The following is a 20,507-nucleotide window of genomic DNA, read 5'->3' on the forward strand; positions in this document are numbered from 1 at the left end:
GGGTTTTCTCTCTGTTGTTTCCTGCTCTTTGAATCTTTTGAGCTCTAGCTCATGCTCCATTAGCTTTCCAAACAGTGCAGCAGTTCCCAGCTTTGACAGATCACGGCTTTTAGATGTGGCAGTCACCTTTGGTTGCCAGCTTCTGTCGAGGCACTTCAATATTTTTATGTTGAGTTCCTCTCTGTCAAATTCTTTTCCCAAACCAGTGAGGTGATTCACAATATGGGTGAACCTTTTCTGCACATCAGCAATGCTCTCCTCGGTTTGCATTCTGAACAGTTCATATTCTTGGATGAGAGCATGTTTTCTTGACCTCTTCACATCTTCAGTACCCTCATGAGTGACTTCTAAGACTTCCCACATCTCCTTAGCTGACTTACATTGGGATATCCTGAAGAACTCATCCATTGTCAATGCAGAGGTTATGATGTTCTTGGCCACAAGATCATGTTGAGCCTTCCTCCTTTCGGTCTCATTCCATTCTGATCTTGGCTTTACCACTTCTCCATCCTTGACAACCTGCATTGGCACATATGGTCCATTGACCACAGCTTCCCAAATTAATGCATCAATAGATTCCATGAAAATTCTCATTCTAACTTTCCAAAATGCATAATTCATTCCATCGAACATAGGTGGTCTATTAACAGCAGATCCTTCATCAAAAAGCACATTAAACTCAGACATTATTACAAACAAACTTGATTAAAATACAAGTCCTAGCTCTTGATACCAATTGTTGGGTTTAATAGTGCCAAAGTTCAAGAGGGGGGTGAATTGACCTTTTAAAACTCTCTCGCAGAAACAGTGTTTAACACAGTTTACAGAAAATAAATCGATTTATGTGAAAATGAACAGATTTATTTCAGCACTGTTTTTGTTTGAAAAGCGTTTATACAGCAAGGTTAATCACAAGATTATGCAGATAGATTTTCCAGATGCACACACACTGATATTAGAACGAAAACCAGTGAAACACAAATCAGCAAACTTCAATTTCAAGCAAGTGATTAAGGTTCAATTGATAGCATGCCAATTAATTGAGTAACCTTTACAATCAACCTGAAAGAAACTTAATACCTTTTCAATTGATAGATGCCCACGCCCACGCGTCGATATGGTACCCTGACAACCATATTGCTTTGATTACGCACTCTAAGGGAGTCAGTATGTGGAGATGAACGGGCCAACGACGGGGTCCCCTTCTTTTACTTCTATCAGGTGGTTTTCAAAACCATCGGCGTGCGCCTGCCCTTCTCCAGGTTTGAGAAGGAACTGCTGACGGAGATCAATGCCGCTCCGGCCCAGTTATATCCTAACAGCTGGGCTTTTGTCAAGGTCTTTGACATCCTTTTCGGGTTTCTGGGTTGTGCACCCTCGGTTAACCTCTTTCTTCACTTCTTTGAGGTGAAGAGGCAAAGGAGCAACCTCTGGGTAACCCTTAGTAACGTTCCTGGCAGGGTTCTCCTGACCCCCTTCCAAAACTCATTCACTGGGTGGAAAGGCCGGTTCTTCAAGATCTGGTGCTCTGACCTCGTTCCCTCCGCCCTGGATGGTTTTCCACTGTACTAGGTGAGGGAGACGAGGGCCCTCAAATCCAAACCCTTCAAGAAGCTAGCCCCAAATGACCAGGTGGTTTGCCGGATTCTTGCTGAGGCGGGAGGTTTTGACTCCGCCACCTTGATCAGTTTGGAGTTCAACGCTGGAACTCTCGAAAAGTATATAGGTATGAGTCACTGCCCTAGAAACTTCCGCCTTTATCGTTCTCTATCTGGGTGTGTTTTGCTTCATGGTGTGTCCGACACATTCATCTTCCTTGGTGCAGGTTCGAAAATAAACCAAGAGCGGAGGACACGACTTACCCGAGCTCTGCGGGCTGAGAGCAAGGCTTCGCCTTCCTCCCGTGCTGACTCCGATGGCCACTGAAAAGTGGTTCGTTTGTGTTTTTGTATGAGTTGTAATGTTTGCCCTACTCGCGTTTCTCCCGTCTGTATCGAAAACTGCTTGTAAAATCAACTTTACTATACCATACTTGGTTTCTGTAACGCCACTTTACTTTGCATACGTCTCATATATTGTGCGCTTTTCCTCCGTCATGTTTCTTAGCGGCGCCTGCACTCAGGCGACACCCTTCTTCTTGGCGACGCCCTTTTTACTAGCGACGCCTCACGCTACTTCAAACGGAGAAAGATAAAGACTGAGAACCAAGGCACGGTTTTTTCTCAAACTTGTTTTTTCTTTTATTTGGGTGACCTCATTAAAAAACCCCGGAAAGGGAAAAAGAGTGTCCGCTTTAACAAGGCTGTTACATAGCTGTTTTACATAACTCAACTAAAATAAAACTTAGGTTGGCTGCATTCCAACTGCGCGGGATGGGACCACCTTCCAAGGTCTCTAGGCTGTACGAACCGTTGCCCTTAGCCTCGGTAACTCTGAAGGGTCCGGTCCACTTGGGAGACAGCTTATTCTCCAGCTCGTATGGGTGGGCTTTCCTCATAACTAGGTCGCCAATCTGAAACTGTCGCGGCTTTACCTTAGAGCTATATTGCCGCTCTACTCTTCTCTTCACCGCTTCAGCTTTTATTCTGGCTTCTTCCCTGGCTTCGTCTAGTAGATCCAGGTTTACCCGCCTTTCTTCGTTGGATTCCTCCACCACAAAGTTTTGAAAACGTGGTGAGCTTTCAAGTATTTCTACCGGGATCATCGCGTCCGACCCATACACCAAACTGAAAGGCGTCTCCATGGTAAAAGATTGGGGCGTGGTGTGGTATGCCCATACGATCCTTGGAACTTCCTCCGCCCACGCCCCTTTGGCCTTCTCTAACCATCTCTTTAACCCCCTCAGCAAAACTCTGTTTGCTGACTCCACTTGCCCGTTGGTCTGGGGGTGTTCGACTAATGCGAACACTTGCTTGATACCTATCTCAGCGCACAGATTTCTCAACTGCTGACTGGCAAACTGGGTCCCGTTATCGGATATCAAGCGCCTAGGTACGCCAAAGCGACACACAATGTTCTTCCACACAAAGTGTTGTACCTTGTGCGCAGTGATCTGTGCCACGGGCTCTGCCTCTATCCACTTGGTGAAGTACTTGATGGCAACGGTCAAATACTTCATCTGCCTTATCGCCAGTGGGAACAGGCCCAGGATGTCGATTCCCCATGTATGAAAAGGCCACGGGCTATATATGGATCGCAGTTCTTCTCGCGGCGCCTTGTGCCAGTCAGCATGCTTTTGGCATTGCCTGCAGCGCTGGGCGTGTCGTGCGCAGTCCTCTTTTACTGTTGGCCAGAAGAACCCTGCGCGTATCACCTTGGAGGCTAAGGACCTTCCCCCTACGTGGCTCCCGCAAATGCCTTCGTGGAGCTCCGCCATTATCCTGGTACACTCGTCGCCACTTGCACACGTTAGGATAGGGTGAGTGAAACCATGCCTGAACAACACTCCATCCACCAGAGTATATCTTGCGGCATTTCTCTTGACCTTCTTACCCTCTTCCAGCCCCACGGTGAGCGCCAAATGTTCCATCCGGTTGACCTGGGGCGTCTTCGTGCGCAACCTCAACCGTCAGCTAGGGATTCCTTCCCACTGATTACCTGTGGATTCCTGCAAAGAAGGACAAAAGGGCGCCCTAGCGGCCGTTTGCACTCCGACGCTCAAGTCAGCCAGCAAGAAGCACCAAAAACTATGCACCTCCGTATCGGAGCACCGCGTATGGCACTCTGAAGGTGGTAAAAAAGAAATTGTGTCTAGTGTGTATTTCTCCTTCTAGCAAAGATCTTTCCCTAGTCCTATGTGCGTAACCTCAAGGCTCGAGCAAGCAACTAGAGTGTTTCTGGAAAATTTGCCAAAAGTTCAAACCCCGTTCCCAACATTCTCGGCGCTATTTAAACTACCCAAGCATTTAAAGCGCCTTAAAGCGCTTTTAATCATAAAATGTAACGCACTTAATTAACGCGTCTAATTAGAAAACGTAGCGCATTTAAGACGTTGAAACGCTTGGGAGCCTTTATAGTACCTTAAACGCTCGAAACAGAAACTGTATTAAATGACTTTAATTACCTGGTACCTGACTAAATGGTGTTTCTATTCTGACCTGGCTGTCGTACACGTGGAGGGCCTCACAGCGCCATGACCCCATCTGGGGACGTTTCTACGTGTGAGTCCTCCTGCTTGAGAGTGCTACTGCGCAAGGGGTGACTTTTTGGGTGCCAACTCATGCCCCCAATCATCTAGTCACTTACTTTGAGAGCGTATATGCCTTCCTCTCGTACCCTGCACCTGGCTACCCTGGGTGTGACCCTCCCCTTGAGTCGTATCTGTCCCAAAGGCGTCTCTGGGGCGGCAGGGGTACTTCACGAGTCAGGCTGCCCTACACTGGTGCTATCACTATGGCCTTGAAGCCACCTTTTCCTTCTCTTTATCACTACCCCGGATTATCGGGACCTGAGGCTTTCCCACAGCGTCGCTCCCTCCATGGTCTTTCCTACCCATGGGTATCGGGGAACCGCGCTGTGACTGCCTTGACTTAATGATATTTGATCTTAGCGACGCCCTAGTTGGGTGACGCCTCCACCTAGGCGACGCTTCCTCTTGGCGACGCTGGTACTTGGCATCTCTTCACCTAGGCGACGCCTTGTGTTGACTTTGACTCCTGGCGTTGACTTTGACCTTGACTTTGTCAACACCCGGATACGGGACGGTACAGTGTTTTTTGTAAAACATGTGAAAAAACAGTTTAAGAAAACTTATGCTTGTTCTTATCACATGGCCAGTGGTTATGAGGTGAGTTACTCAGCAAAAAGCCCACTCTTAGACAACTTCTAAGCACTACCTAAGACACACTTAAAGCATAGCAAAATACACATGAAATGTACATAGAAGTCTTCATCAAACACAATCTTGAAGGGGCAGCAACCATATTCAACACTAGAGACTTTGGAAGGGGGTCCCATTCCGTGCAGCTGGAATGCAGCCAACTTGAAGTTTTATTTTAGTTGACTTATGTAAGCAGCCATGTAACAATCTTGTTGAAGGGGACACTCTTTTTCCCTTTCGGGGTTTTTTAACGAGGTCACCCAAATAAAAAGAAAAAGAAGTTTGAGAAAAACCTTGCCTCATTTTCAGTCTTTATCTTTTTCCCGTTCGAAGTGGCGACAGGCATCGCCAAACACACGCGTCGCCAAGAAAGAGGACGCCGCCAGGCGTGCGCATCGCCAAGAAAGAAGGCGTCGCCAAGATAAGGCGTCGCCAAGGTAGAAGGTGTCGCCAAGAAACATAACGAAGCAAATACGCACAATATATGACGAGCGTGTGCAAAAATAAAGCGGCGTTACAGAAACCAAGCATGGTACCGTGGAGTCAAATTTACAAGTAGTGTTCGAGATAAATGAGAGTAAGACAAATGGGGCAAACATTACATGCCCTGTGCTCATACAAAGAGTACAAACAAACCACTCTTCAGTGGCCTCCGGAGTCGGGATGGGAGGAGGATGAAGCTCCGCTCACAGCCCTCAAAGCCCGGGTAAGTTGTGACCTCCGTTGCTGGTTTATCTTCGAACCTGCACCAAGGGAAACAAACATGGTAAAGACACCACGAGGCAAGACATGCAAAGATTTAGAGAGGATCGAAAGCGGAAGTTTCTAAGGCAGTCACTCGTACATATATACTTCTCTAGGGTTTCGGCGTTGAACTCCAAACTAATCAAAGTGGCAGAGTCAAAACCCCCCGCCTCAGCCAGGATCCGGCAAACCACCTGGTCGTTCGGGGTCAGCTTCTTGAAGGGTTTGGATTTTAGGGCTCTCGTCTCCCTCACCTAGTACAGCGGAAAACCATCTAGGGCGGAGGGCACGAGATCAGAGCAACAGACTTTGAAAAACCTACCCTTCCACCCAGTGAATGAGTTTTGGAAGGGGGTCAAGAGAACCCTGCCGGGAACGATACTGAAGATCACCCAGAGGTTGTTCCTTTGCCTTTTCACCTCAAAGAAGTGAAGAAAGATATCAACCGAGGGTGCACACCCCAGAAAGCCAAAGAGTATGTCAAAGGCCTTGACGAAAGCCCACCTATTAGGATACAACTGGGCCGGAGCAGCATTAATCTCCGTCAGTAGTTCCTTCTCAAACCTGGAGAAGGGCAGGCGCACGCCGATGCTCTTGAAAACCACCTGATAGAAGTAAAAGAAGGGGACCCCGTTCGTCCCCGCACACCGGCTCCCCCAGGGTGCAAGGGAGTACGACAATGTCGTCGTCATGCCTCCTAGCGAAGGCACGATGATCGTAGGAACACAAATCCCCTTTGTGTTCCCTTATGGCCCTGGTAGAAAGCAAGCATGAGCACTTGTCAAGGAGCTCGCGCGAGGCCCATGCATACAGGTCCTTGGGGTTAACCCTAGGGGGAGGAACGTGGGAAGACATGGCGCTACGAGAGGTGAGCAAAGAGCAGGGAGTTCAAAGAAGAATGGCGCGTTAGGAATACGGGAGGTAAAGCGCCAACTAGGAGGAATGCAAAAGGAACTCTGTGTGTAGCGATGCAAGAAGGGTGCGAAACACAGGGATGATGAACGCAGGTATAAGATTCTGAAGATCTAAATATTACGGTTGGAGCGCCAAGCGACACAAATGGGAGCACCATGCGATGGAGCCACGTGTCAGATGATGGAAGGACGATCCTGGAGCCACTGGTTATCATTCAGAAAACGTCGCGTCGACAGAATGCCCAAGGGTACGACGCGCCGCCAACAATGGGAGCGTCTTGCCAGAAGCTCAGAAAATGTCAGGATGAAGTCAAGTGAGGGAGTGTCCCATCACCCACACGAGAAATGCCACGTGGATGGCGCGGGCGAGACCCTGAGCTCTCCTCTGCCCCCAGGCGTCGCCAGTATAAGAAGCTGATGGCATCGCTAGCATGAGACGCCGACGGCGTCGCCAGTATAAGTTATCAGCGGCGTCGTCTCCCTGATACCCACAGGTAGGAAAGACTGTGGAGGGAGACGAAATCGAAGAAGTCAAACTAGTCACCAACGGCGTCACCTCCCCGATACCCACGGGTAGGAAAGACTGTGGAGGGAGACGATATCGCCGAAAAACGAGTGAACCACCGGTGAGGTCGCTCCCCGATACCCATGGGAAGGAAAGACCATGGAGGGAATGATCCCCTGGGGGGCTTCGAGCCTCCCCGGTGCTTGGCATTTCCAGACACCCTGAGGACGATACGGCGCTGCTGTAGCAGACCTCTCCTTAGGCGTGGGCGCCAGGCACCAAGAATCAAGGGATAGATCGCCTCGGTGCTTAAGACAGCCCAGGGACGATACGGGACTGACAGATAGGCCTCTCCGCGGGCGTGGGCACCGAAGCACGACCTTGTCCCAAGTGTTTAAGACCCAGAGTAGGTCTTAGCTTTCCCGTTGCAGCAGTGGCGGAGCTGCCATCGCCTTCACGGGGCAGAGGCCTCATAGATACGAAGGCGGAACAGGTTCTGAGGTACACGATAGGAGTAAGGCACCGGATGTACAGGGTCACCCAACACAGCGAAAGAAACGGGTAAAGTGCAGGCAAAGCAATCGAAGTACGTAAAGGTGAAGAATGAAGGTAAAATCATACAGACAGAACTCGATACCTCAAAGGTACAAAATTGTCATGCAAAACCCATAGTTCTGACAAAGGTGCAAATAGTTCAAAGGAGTTACAAGTTTATCAAAGATTGGAAAAAACAAGTATAAAGCGCGAAAGGTAAAGGTGGCGGGTGAGAGTCGGCGATTCAGTCATCCAAGTCGAGAGGCACGACCTTCTCGTCGACGACATGGTGTGTGGAATCGCAGTTTGAAATGTTGATGCCAGGGTTCTCGCAAGACGCCTGAGTCAGAGCCTCTTGGAACCCCAGTCAGTTCTTGGACCTCCCCCTCTAGCTCTGCAATCCTAGAGTCCTTGGACGTCAACTGTTTCTCCAAGAACTCCTTCTCCACACGGAGCTTATTGGCCTCGGCTTGGAGAAGGCCCAAGGCTTCGACCTTCACCGCCAAGGCGTCCTCTCTCTCACCTAACTTCTGCCTCCAAGCAGCGTCCAGTTCTTTGAGTTTTTTCCGCTGTACTTCGGAGGCAAGAGCCGCCTCTTGGAGGCCAATGCTTTGGATTTGGTAGGAAGTGAGCTGGGCCAGTTCAAATTCGCGCGCGTACGCCTCGGCCCCCTCCCTACCCTCGTGGGCCAGTTTTAGCGAAGATTGGGAAGCTTCCTCCTTGAGCCCCCAGTTTTGTTTCTCCTCCTTCAGCGCTCCTACTTCTTGTCTCAGTTTACGGAGAGCCTCCCTCCCCTTGATAGCGCTTCGGGCCTGGGTGCGCCACTTAAGTGCCACCGCCAGGAACGCCCCCATATAATAAGGCATGCCTCCCCCCTTGCGAGGATCCGTTGGCGACATTCCTTCAGTAAAACCCTGCGTCAACTCCCAGTGGATGGGACGGGGAATCCGTGGCCTGCGGGAAGTCGAAGCTGGAACTGATGCAGGAGGGGCAGAGCCCGAGGCCCCAGCCGCGTCACGAAGCGGTAGTGACGGGGGCGGGGGAACCGAATCAGTCCCCTCCTCTCGTTCCTCTTGGACTGTTTGGGGTGGAGGCGATGTGGCGCTTGGAGGGTCGTCCCTGAGAGAACTCCCGCCACTGGGAGACGCGACAGTCAAGGCAGGAACGCCCGCAGCCCTCCTCTTATTGGAAACCAAGGCGGCGCCCGAGTCTTCACTGTCAGAATCTATCACCAGCACCCTCTTTCCTTTGTTGGGGCGTGCTGGAGCAGGAGTCGACGCCACGGCCAATGGAACCACGGCAATGGGAGGAGGAGAGGCAGACGGAGGAGGAGTCGGCAGGGAAGCGACGGTTGGCACGTCGGGGGCGACGGCGTCTCCACCCCCTTTGGCAGATTTTGCCTTCTTCAAGAATTTGGCAAGTGCAAGTCGCCTCGAAGAAGTCATTACTGAGCCTGCAGCAGTGAGAGTAATAAAGCAAAGACCAATTCAGATAAAACAGAATGGGAGTGCTTATAGCCAAACACGTGCAGATATTCATAGGGGTACAAGCGATGCAAGTAAGTTCACATAACCACGACAGCCCATACAGTACAAACAATCAAGAGCAGGTACAGAAGTAAGTGGAGAGTCCATGGGCGTTGAATTCGTTGGCAATGAGCTTGGCGGTATCAAAAACCACCCCGAGCTCCACCAAAGCTTTACACACGTCCCGATCAGCCGGGGCAAGTTGATCCAAAGCCAAGGCCTTGATCGTTATTGGCTTGTCCGTCCAGTACAGGGGAAAGCCTTCCAGTGCAGTAGGATCGTACTTGGTCGCACGCACTTTGAAGAACTTCCCTTTCCAGCCTTTGAATGAATTCTGGAAGAGCGTGAGGATGATGCACCCGGCGACGCTAGAAAAACTCACCCACAGGCTTTTACCTTGTTTCTTCACCTCAAAAAAATGAAGGAAGACATCAACGGAGGAGGGAATGCCCAAATACCCGCAAAGAATTTGAAAACCCCTCACGAAGGCCCAGCTGTTGGGGTGAAGCTGGGCAGGGGCGGTGTTGATTTCGGTGAGCAGCTCCCTCTCGAAGGAACTGAAAGGGAGACGCAGGCCCACCCTTTTGAATACCATTTGGTAGAGGAAGAAGAAAGGACTTCCCCCGGTGGCCCTCGAGTCCACACAAACGGGTACCCCGGGTTTCACACGACATACCAAGGCGTGGGAGTCATGAGTTTTGTGGAATGCATTGAAGTTGTAGAGCGCGGGGTCCCCCTTGTGGGCCTCCACGTCGTTAACAAAGTTTAAGGTGGAGCATTCGTCGAGGAGATCGTCGGAGGCCCAGTCATACTCCTCTTTATAGTGAGACCTAGGGAGCGGAGGAGGCGCGGTGGTCTTGGTTTTCGCCATTGACGCAAGAGCTGAAGAGTAAAGAGAACAGAAAGGGTTCAGCGAAAAGGGGTGTGGAGAAGAAAAGGGGGGAAAAGGAGAAACCCTAGTCAAACCTTACCCATGCGAAAGAAAGAGGAGCGAGAGAAACAAAGAAGCACAAGAACGACATCAAAAGACAAGCAGATGGACAATCCCAGGCAGTTCATCCGTACATCATAGTCATGCAGTAAAGGAAGTCAACAAGGGAGGGAAAAACCGTACCTTTAGGGGTCGAAGTGTGTGATGAGCGGAAGCACGCAAAAGCAAAGATTGCGAGAGAGAAAATTCGAAGAAGATGAACAGTGAGAGAAGGCAGAGAAAGTGGATGTAACAGTGGTTTCGAGCGCGGAGTTTGGGTAACTTAAAAGTTACGAGTAGCGCGAGGGGGAACAGATGGTAACCGTGAGATGATGCCACGTGTCGCAGGATTAGGCGCTCACTGGGAGCGTAAGAGACTCTTAGGGCTAACCGCGTGATGAGCCACGTGGCAAGCGATTAAGCGTGGCCCTAAAAGGTGTTGCTTTCCCCGTTTCAAAGGATGTCCAATCAGCCATTAAGGGCACCCCAATGGTTCAGAGAATGTCACGTCAATAGTTCGAGAAGTGTCACATCAGCAAAGAATGACACGTCACCAGGGTGACACGTCGATGGCGTGGGCGAGACCTTAATCTTTGCGCTGAAGACAAGTCTTCAGCTTAAGACTGGGGGGCTTATGTACCGTCCCGTATCCGGGCGTTGACAAAGTCAAGGTCAAAGTCAACGTCGGGGTCAAAGTCAACATAAGGCGTCGCCTAGGTGAGGAGACGCCAAGTGCAAGCATCACCGAGGCGGGGCGTCGCCGAGAGGAAGCGTCGCCAAGGTAAGGCATCGCCTAGGTGAAGGCCTCGCCAAGTCAAGGCGTCGCCCAGCTAGGGCGTCGCCAAGGTCAAATGTCACAAAAGCAAGGCAATCACAGTGTTGCTCCCCGATACCCATGGGTAGGAAGGACCATGGAGGGAGTGACACCATGGGAAGGCCTCAAACCCCGATAACCCGGGGTAGCAATAAAGAGAAGAGAAGGGTGGCTTCAAGGCCATAGTAATAGCGCCAGTGTAGAGCAATCTGACTCGTGAAGTGCCCATGCCGCCCCAGAGACGCCCTTGGGATAGTTACGACTCACGAGAAGGGTCACGCCCGGGGGTAGCCAGGTGCAGGGTACAAGAGGAAGGTAGATACGCTCTCAAAGTGAGTGACTAGAGGTTTGGGGGCATGAGTTGGCACCCAAAAAGTCACCCCTTGCGCAAGTGCACTCCCAGGTAGGAGGACTCACGAGGACATACCCCCAGATGGGGTCACGGCGCTGTGAGGCCCTCCACGTGGACAGCAGCCAAGTCAGAATAGAAACGTCATTTTGTCAGGTACAAGGTAATTAAAGTTATTTAACACAGTTTACGTTTCGAGCATTTTAAGGTACTTTAAATGCTTCAGGCGGTTTCAACGTCTTAAAGGCACTGAACGTTTCATAATTAAATGCGCTTTAAGGTGCTTTGAATGCGGGAGTAGTTTAAATAGCGCCTTGAATGTTGGAAACGGGGTTCGAACTTTTGGCATACTTTCCTAGAACACACTCTGGTTGCTTACTCGAGTCTTGAGACTACGCACAAGGGACTAGAGAGAGAGAGAGGTTGTTTGCCAGGAGGAGAAAATAGACACTAGAGATAGTTTCTTTTGACCACCTTCAGAGTGCCATTCACGGTGCTCCGATACGGAGGTGTAGAGTTTTGGTGTTTCCCGCTAGCTGACTTGAGCGTCGGAGTGCAAACGGCCGCTAGGGCGCCCTTTTGTCCTTCTTTGCAGGAATCCACAGGTAACCAGTGGGAAGGAGTCCCTAGCTGACGGGTGAGGTTGCGCACAAAAACGTCCCAGGTCAACCGGCCGGAACATTAAATATTGGAAATAGAAAGGAGAAATGAATACACGAAAAAAGAACTTATAGAAAAAGGAGAAACAACACTAGTATTCATATGACAAATACTATTCCATACTATGATTTTATTTTTGTTGGTGATAATTTGCATTGTAAAAATTTATTTAGTTTGATTAAAATTTATATTTAATCAAAATAAAACTAAGTTGAATAATCGGTAAATTTATCATGTATTACTACTATGTTAGCTATGTTTTGATAAAATTTGTTGTTCCTACCGGTTGACCAAATTGTGCTTCGTGCGTAGCTAAGACTCGCGTATCAATGACTCCTTCGTCTTTGTTCCAAATCTCCACCCTTCGTCGCCGTGAGTACCTGAAACAGAGAGAACAAAGGGCGTCCTCGTGGCCGTTTGCACTCCGACGCTCTAGTCAGTATGGCAGTAAAACACCGTGCACCTCCGTATCGGAACACCGCAACTGTAGTGTTCTGAAGGTGCGTAACTGTTTCCTAACTAACTTCTCTCTTGTGCTCAAATCACTCGTGTGTACAGAGTGTAAGCGCAAATGATTTAAAAACGTACCTCACTAAGCTTTCGGAAAAGCTTATATACCTTGGGTTTCAATCTTTTGTCACGAGTCACTCATGACTTAAGCACAACTCTGGGTGGAGGCCTTACGACGTTGTAACCCAACTTAGGGAAAACCCAGCGCGCAAGTCTCCCTTCCTTGAAGTGCATCTGGTGCAGGGGGTGACTACCTGGGTGCCGACTAATGCGCCCCATCCTCTAGTCATGCGCCCTGGGGATATCTCTGCCTTCTTCTCGTACCACGCATGCAGAATACCCCCTGGGATGTGGCCCTCTCCCGGGTCGTATCTGTCCCAGTGGTTCTCCAAAGGTGGTGTGCACTGCCGCGTCTCTACACCTCATGCATGGGTACTCCACAAGTCCGGTCTCTCCCTGCGGGTACTGGGAGTATGGCTTTGAAGCCACCTTTCTCTTCTCTTTATTACTCTTCTGAGGTACCGAGGCTCGAGGCCTCCACGCCCTTACCGTGGCCTCTTACCATGTCGCCCCCTACATGGTCTCCCCTACCCGTGGGTATCGGAGGGTGGCCCTTCCTATCTATGGGCGCGTCCTAGGGTGCCGCCTCCTCCACGGTCGCTCCTACCCGTGGGTATCAGGAGGTGTTACCCATTGGATGCAAGAACCCCTTGACTCGGACCCAGTCAACGCCCGAGGCCGGTCAACGCTCGAGGCCCGACCATCTTCCTTCCCATCTCCCTGTGCCCTCAATGGGTTCTACCAAGTGTTGACTTTGGTCAACGCCCGTGGACGGGTCGGTACATTTATGTTTACATGTATTCGTATTTATGAAAATGAACTTAAATTTATATTGATAATATAAGTGTGTGAATAATAATTGTACTGGCCAGACCTCAGACATCAACATCAAAGATCGGTATCGGACATTAACATCGGACATCAGTGGTATGGTCGCAATAATAGGCCACGTAAGCGCGACCTCGGGAATAATATGAGTTAAAAGCTAGATATAAGAAAGACCTAATTCACGGGAGAGTCCTTGCATGCGGTGTGTATAGTACATTCAGGTGCAGCACAAGGAAGTATTCCTTGAAGGGGGCCTAAGCCCACGAGCACTAGGGTTTCCAAGGAAAGCTGCATGCATGGCACGTGAAAAATTAGGGCACCTGCAGAATAGATGGCTCCGCAGTGGTGGTGCATGAATTGGTACCCTGACAACCATATTGTTAAGATTACGCACTCCAGGAGAGGAAGGTTTTGTGTGTCTGATTACGCTAAGATTGTGTAATGCGGCACAAAAATCTCCTCCTAGTAACCCTAATCCCTCTAGGGGCACGGGGAACAGTGAGTTGACCTACAAGACAACCTATAAAAGGGAGACGACATCCCTGGTAAAGGTACACCGTTTCTAAGCTTGAAACTATTTTACTTACTCATTGTTTTTTAGCCCAGTACTGACTTGATCGCCGGAGTGCAATCAATAGGTAGGCCCCCCTCTGTGTCAACGGAGTCGCTTTCTAGCATCCAGAAGTGAGCGCGGGAACTAGGAGGAGCCACCGCCAGCCTTTGAAGTCAACGGCGGCTGAGTCAACCAACGAGAACATTTGGCGCCCACCGTGAGGCCCGATAAAACTAGGTCTCACCCACAATTGTGTTGAGAGCCATCTAGCAACATGAGAAACACAAGACAAGGTGCATCTGTACTAGAAGGAGGAGACAGCGTCACCATGCAACAACTCATGGAGACCATTCACGCCCTTCAGCAAGCAGTGGCGACGTCCAAAGCTGACCAGGACAGGATTCTGGCCGAAGTTCAGGCTGAACAGGTAGCTAACCAGGACCGATTCCAAGTCGATTTGGCCGCGTCACAGGCAAGCAATGAAGAGTTGCGTGTGCCAACGAGGAACTGCACAGAGACTTGCAACACATAGGGGAGCGCACGAACGATGAGCCAAACCCAGGCGATCATGGATACGGAAATACCAGCTAGTTTCAAGGTTCCGAAAATCACCTTCACAGGTGTTGAAGACCCGGAGGCCCACATCACGACCTTCCACACCCAGATGATGATCTCGGGAGGAACTGGCGTTATGCACTGCAAGCTGTTCATGAGAGCATTCTCAGGAACAGCGTTAGACTGGTTCATTAGTCTCCTCAATGCACATATCACCTCGCTTGACCAGTTCTCAACCTTGTTTAGAGAGCAGTTCATTGTCAACCAGACTCCCCCTCCTGTCTCTTTCAATCTCTTTGATGTGAAGCAGTATTAGGGAGAGCCCTTGAAAGATTTCCTGAACCGGTTTGGGGCACTGGTGGTGAAGCTGCACACTACAGACGAAGCCATGGTGGTACACGCCTTCAGGTGTGAGATCTTGTCAAGGCCTTTCAGTGACTCCCTGATAAGGTGTCGCCCAAAGACGTTTAGTGAGATCCATCGCCGAGCCGTAGCCCACATCGGCGCAAAAGAGGAGGTGTCTGAAAAACGTGGAAGTGTTGGCCCAACTAGACCTCGGGGAACTGGTCGCCCTCAACCCGTGAGGGTGAATGAAGCCACGACAGGAAAGAAACCCCCAGCTAAACAGACAACGTATGAGCCCGGGAAGCATCAGACTAGGGCACGAACTAGAGAAGGCACACCCACCAAACACTGATTCAGAATAGACCTTAAGGAGTTGATCGTTATCCCCAATGTAGCGGATAGGCTGAAGTCACCCCTAAAGACCGATAGGAGATTGGGGCCAGGCAAGGACACTTGGTGCAAGTTTCACCAAGCCTTTGGCCACAACTTGCGCAACTGCTTAGCACTGGGGCACCAACTAGATGAACTGGTGAGGAATGAATTTCTGAAAGAATATCTACAAGAACAATAGGGAGCTCCGACATCAGCAGCCTCAGTAAGAGACCAGGGGCATGAGGTACCCATCCACGGGGAACTCAATAAGGGGGTTTCTCAGGAGGAGGATGCACCGCCTCCCAGCGAAAGAAATATGCCAGGAAAGTAATGGAAGTGGAATCAAAGGAGTCAGACCAATCCCCCGAGCCTGACCTCTTCTTCACCAAGGGCAACCTGCAGGATATGGTCCCACATGACAATGACCAGTGGTGATATCAGTGGTGACAGTGGGGAAAAGAGTACACTGTGTCCTTGTCGACCAAGGAAGCTCGGTAGACGTGATGTTCTGGTCCACCTTCAACAAGTTGTAGTTGTCGCCCGACCAGTTAAGACCTTATGACGGCTGCCTATACGATTTTGCTCGGGACCACGTAAAAGTGCGTGGACATGTAGAGCTAAGGACAACCTTCACTGACGACACGGCGTCCCCCACCGTTAACATAAGGTATCTTGTTGTCAATGCTCCTTCAGCTTATAACATACTTTTGGGTAGGCCTGCTTTGAACAGAATTGGAGCAGTAGCCTCTACAAGGCATATGAAGATGAAGTTGCTTTCCCTTGAAGAGACTGTGATCACCATCAAGTTCGATTAGAAGGAGGCAAAGAAGTTGTATCGTCCTGTATCCGGGCGTTGACAAAGTCAAGGTCAAAGTCAACATAAGGCGTCACCTAGGTGAAGAGACGCCAAGTGCCAGCGTCGCCAAGAGGAAGCGTCGCCAAGGCAAGGCGTTGCCTAGGTGAAGGCGTCGCCCAACCAAGGCGTCGCCAAGATCAAATATCACTAAGGCAAGGCAATCACAGTGTGGTTCCCCGATACCCATGGGTAGGAAAGACCATGGAGGGAGCAACGTCGTGGGAAGGCCTCAGGTCCCGATAAATACGGGGTAGTGATAAAGAGAAGAGAAAGGTGGCTTCAAGGCCATAGTGATAGCACCAGTGTAGGGCAGCCTGACTCGTGAAGTACCCCTGTCGCCCCAGAGAAGCCTTTGGGACAGATACGACTCAAGAGGAGGGTCACGCCCAGGGTAGCCAGGCGTAGGGTACGAGAGGAAGGCCGATACACTCTCAAAGTGAGTGACTAGATGATTGGGGGCATGAGTTGGCACCCTAAAAGTCACCCCTTGCGCAGTAGCACTCCCAAGCAGGAGGACTCGCACGAAGAAACGCCCCCAGTTGGGGTCATGGCGCTGTGAGGCCCTCCACGTGTACAACAGTCAGGTCAGAATAGAAACACCATTTAACCAGGTACCAGGTAATTAAATTCATTTAATACAGTTTCCGTTTCGAGCGTTTAAGGTATTATAAAGGCTCCCAAGCGTTTCAACATCTTAAATGCGCTGCGTTTTCTAATTAAATGCGCTAATTAAATGCGCTACGTTTTATGATTAAAGGCGCTTTAAATGCTAGGGTAGTTTGAATAGCGCTTTGAATGTTGGGAACGGGGTTCGAACTTTTGGCAAATTTTCCAGAAACTATCTAGTTGCTTGCTCGAGCCTTGAGGTTACGGACAAGGGACTGGGGAAAGATCTTTGCTAGGACGAGAAAATATACACTAGACTCAGTTTCCTTTTTACCACCTTCAGAGTGCCATACGCGGTGCTCCGATACGGAGGTGCATAGTTTTTGGTGTTTCTTGCTTTCTGACTTGAGCGTCGGAGTGCAAACGGCCGCTAGGGCGCCCTTTTTTCCTTCTTTGCAGGAATCCACAGGTAACCAGTGGGAAGGAGTCCCTAGCTGACGGTTGAGGTCGCGCACAAAGACGTCTCAGGTCAACCGGACAGAACATTTGGCGCCCACCGTAGGGCCGATATAAAACATTGGTCTCATCGTAAGTTTGAAAGGATCTATCAGGTCACGATAACGATCGAGAAAACAGTGAAGAATGGCCTCCACTAGACAAGCTACCGCACGCGCTGCGCCAGAAGAACTGTCCATGCAGCAGGTCCTGGAGATAATGCGGGGGCTGCAAGATGATATGGCGGAGTCGAAGTTGGAACAGGAACGCATGCAAGCGGATCTCGAAGCCTCGCATGTGAGGAACGAAGAGCTCCATCGTATAAATGAGGAGTTGCGCCGGGGCTTGCGGAATAATCGGGGGCAACGCGAACATGACGAGATGGAGAACCTCTCCCCGCCAAGGGAGTTTTCCACTCCCTTCTCGCAAGAGATTCTGGATGCAGTGATCCCCAACACGTTCGCAGGGCCCAAGGTGATCTTCACCGGGATGGAGAATCTTGAGGCGCATCTCTCTGCATTTCACACACAGATGGTCCTGGTAGGCGGCTCCGACGCTGCCAAGTGCAAGCTCTTTATGAGCACCCTGACGGGGATGGCTATGGATTGGTTCATCAGCCTCCCGGACGGCCATATCACCTCCTTCCGACAACTGTCGCGGTTGTTCAGGGAACAATACCTAGCAAACAAGGCCCCGCAGCCGGTTTCCTACGATCTGTTTGATGTGAAACAGTATCAAGGGGAGACCCTAAAGGAATACATCAACCGCTTCGGAGCCCAGGTAGTAAAGGTTGGTACGACAGAGGAGCCCATGATTGTGTACGCGTTCTTGAAAGGTGTATGCCCCGGCACTTTTGGCGAATCATTCGCAACCGCCCTAGGACTTTTGCTGAAATACGCCGTCGGGCGGTGGAACATATCGCTTCTGAGGGAGAGGTATGTGAGAAGCGCACCAGCGTCGTGCCCTCATGCCCGAGAGGACCGACGCGAACTCAGCCCGCCAAGGTCAATGAGACCACGACGGGAAGGAAGAAACCAGAGGGGAGACGCCCCTACGAGGCCAACAGATTTGAACAAAGCCTGCCCGAAGGACTCATACCTGTTCCCCAGCATTGATGCCCTAGTGGACAGTGTGTCAAGTTGCAGACTCCTCAATTTTTTGGATGCTTTCTCCGGATAAAATCAAATCCAGATGCATCCCAGGGATGAATGCAAAACAACATTCATGATAGAGCTTTCCAGTTATTGTTACGAGGTGATGCCTTTTGGGCTCAAGAACGCTGGCGCAACTTATCAAAGGTTGATGGATAGGGTGCTCGCCCTTATGATAGGGCGGAACGTCCAGGCCTACGTTGATGACATGGTGGTCACCTCTTAGGAGAAACACCAACACGTTGCCGACCTTGAGGAGCTATTCACCACAATAACCAAGAACAGGTTGAAGCTGAACCCGAAAAGTGTGTGTTTAGGGTAGAGACAGGGAAGTTCTTAGGGTTCTGGCTTACCGAGCGGGGAATAGAAGCAATCCCTGAGAAGTGTGCGGCAATCATAGCCATGAGGAGCCCGATCTCAGTGAAGGAGGTGCAACAACTAATAGGATGGATGGCAGCTTTGTCCCATTTTCTATCAATAGGAGGGGAGAAAGGACATCCATATTTCCAGTGCTTAAAGAGGAACAAGAGGTTCGTATGAACCAACGAGTGCGAGGAGTAGTTCCTCAAACTAAAAGAATACCTTGCCAGTCTCCCAATATTGTGTAAGCCACGACCAGGTACTCCACTCCGCCTATACTTCGCCATTACAGAACGGGCCATCAACTCGGTCATCGTCCAGGAGCATGACCACGTGCAGAGGTCCAACAGGTAAGCACCTCAGAAGGTGATCCTGCCTGTTGACCGGAGCGCTGGAGAATGCCTCGTCAAAGGATCGACGTGCGCGCCGCTTCTCACCTCCGTTCCTCCTCTGGATCTATCTCAAGAACCTGCAAAGAAACGATACGGCGCCGCTGCGGCCGATCGCACTCCGACGCTCAAGTCAGTGACGGTATCACCAAATACTAAGAACTGGAGCCGTGCAAATCTCTCTCACAAACAGCTCTGTCACTCGCAAGCGTAAAGTGTATGAACTGAACGTGCGTACCTTAGAAAATCTGTTAGGAACTCTTATATACCTGATGGTTTTCTCTCTCCTGGCAGTTACAGACTTGGACACGTGGCTTGTATCCAACTGTACACGTGCCATCATCTGGGGCTCCCTGACTTGGCGCTGCTTCTTCTCTCGTTTTGGCTAAGTTACCTATGCATGGTACTGCCCAGTCCATAGCTAACTCAGGAGTGCGATCTCTACTGAAACTGGCGAGGTAGGGCCTTCATACACCTTCCCTGTGGTCTCGCCGGCCGCCTTCATAATCTGCTTCTCCTTCATCTTCGGCGATGTGCTTGTTCTGGCGATCTCCGACTGCCTGGTCGCCTGAGTCCGCATCTGGCGACTTCATCCCCAACCTGGCGATCGCCTATTCTGGTAAGCTGGAGGTCGGAACACGCCAACTTAACTATCGGCGACTACACGTGCCTCCCGACTTCCTTCCCAACTGTCAACCTGGCGCCTTGTCAACACGCCTATACTGTAGCAGGATGCCACGTCATCGCATCCGACCACCAGGGCGGTACACAAGCCCCCCAGTCTTAAGCGAAGACTTGTCTAGCGAAAAGACTGAAAAAGCCTTCGTTAACGCCGGTCTACGTGGCATGGGCGCAGAATTCCAAGCGATAGTACTTTCTGCTGCTCTGACGCTCCACCAAACCCTTCGCGCATGGTTCGACACGTGGCTCTCATCAACGGCTATCTTCATCTGCCGTTAGCGCTTCCCCAAACCGTTTCGAAAACCCTTAAACCCCTTACGCTCCTACTGTTCCATCACTTTCTTCACACTTGCATACGCTCTCATTTCCTTCTGCGAAAGCTCTCGACGTTCCTCGACGCTCTAGATCACCACCTCCCTTCAACATTCTCCCGATCATCGAAAGGTAACTACTTTCCCTCATCTGCTGTGTTTTCTCGCATTTTCACTGATTTGCATCATCCTGTAACTGTCTGGTGCATACGTTGTGGGCTGTTTTTCCATTTCTCCTTCTGCGTGACTTAGGGCTTTGTCGATCGTCGCAACGAACTCACATTCGTTCGTCTTTCACCTTCCATTCATGATCGAGTCAGCCTTTGTAACCCTCCTGATTATTTTTCTTTCCTCCTTCGTTTGCAGTTGCTACCATGACTCGCACGAAGATCACCCCGAACCCCCCTCCGTCAACGCGAAACCCTCCTTCTCAAGCACACGACTCTACGCAAGTTCGTGGTGCCCCCTCTTCGCAGGCTGTGAGGCCCGCGTCTTCTCAAACCACTCTGGCCCAGGCGACTCCACCAAACGCTGGAGGAGCCCCCACCCCACTGCCAGACTTCAAGACGTTATACTCATGGGCTAACTCAACCCTCTTAA

General features: G+C 50.5%; 1 protein-coding gene across 1 annotated transcript; it reads left to right on the forward strand.

The window, feature by feature from the left end:
• Nucleotides 1-17,285: 17,285 nt before the first annotated feature.
• LOC137839252 (uncharacterized) lies at nucleotides 17,286-18,194 on the forward strand. Its single transcript, XM_068648374.1, has one exon. The coding sequence runs from the start codon at nucleotides 17,286-17,288 to the stop codon at nucleotides 18,192-18,194; it is 909 nt and encodes a 302-aa protein (XP_068504475.1).
• The last annotated feature ends 2,313 nt before the right edge of the window (nucleotides 18,195-20,507 follow it).

Source organism: Phaseolus vulgaris, chromosome 3 (assembly GCF_000499845.2).
Source record: "Phaseolus vulgaris cultivar G19833 chromosome 3, P. vulgaris v2.0, whole genome shotgun sequence".
Classification (NCBI taxonomy): domain Eukaryota; kingdom Viridiplantae; phylum Streptophyta; class Magnoliopsida; order Fabales; family Fabaceae; genus Phaseolus; species Phaseolus vulgaris.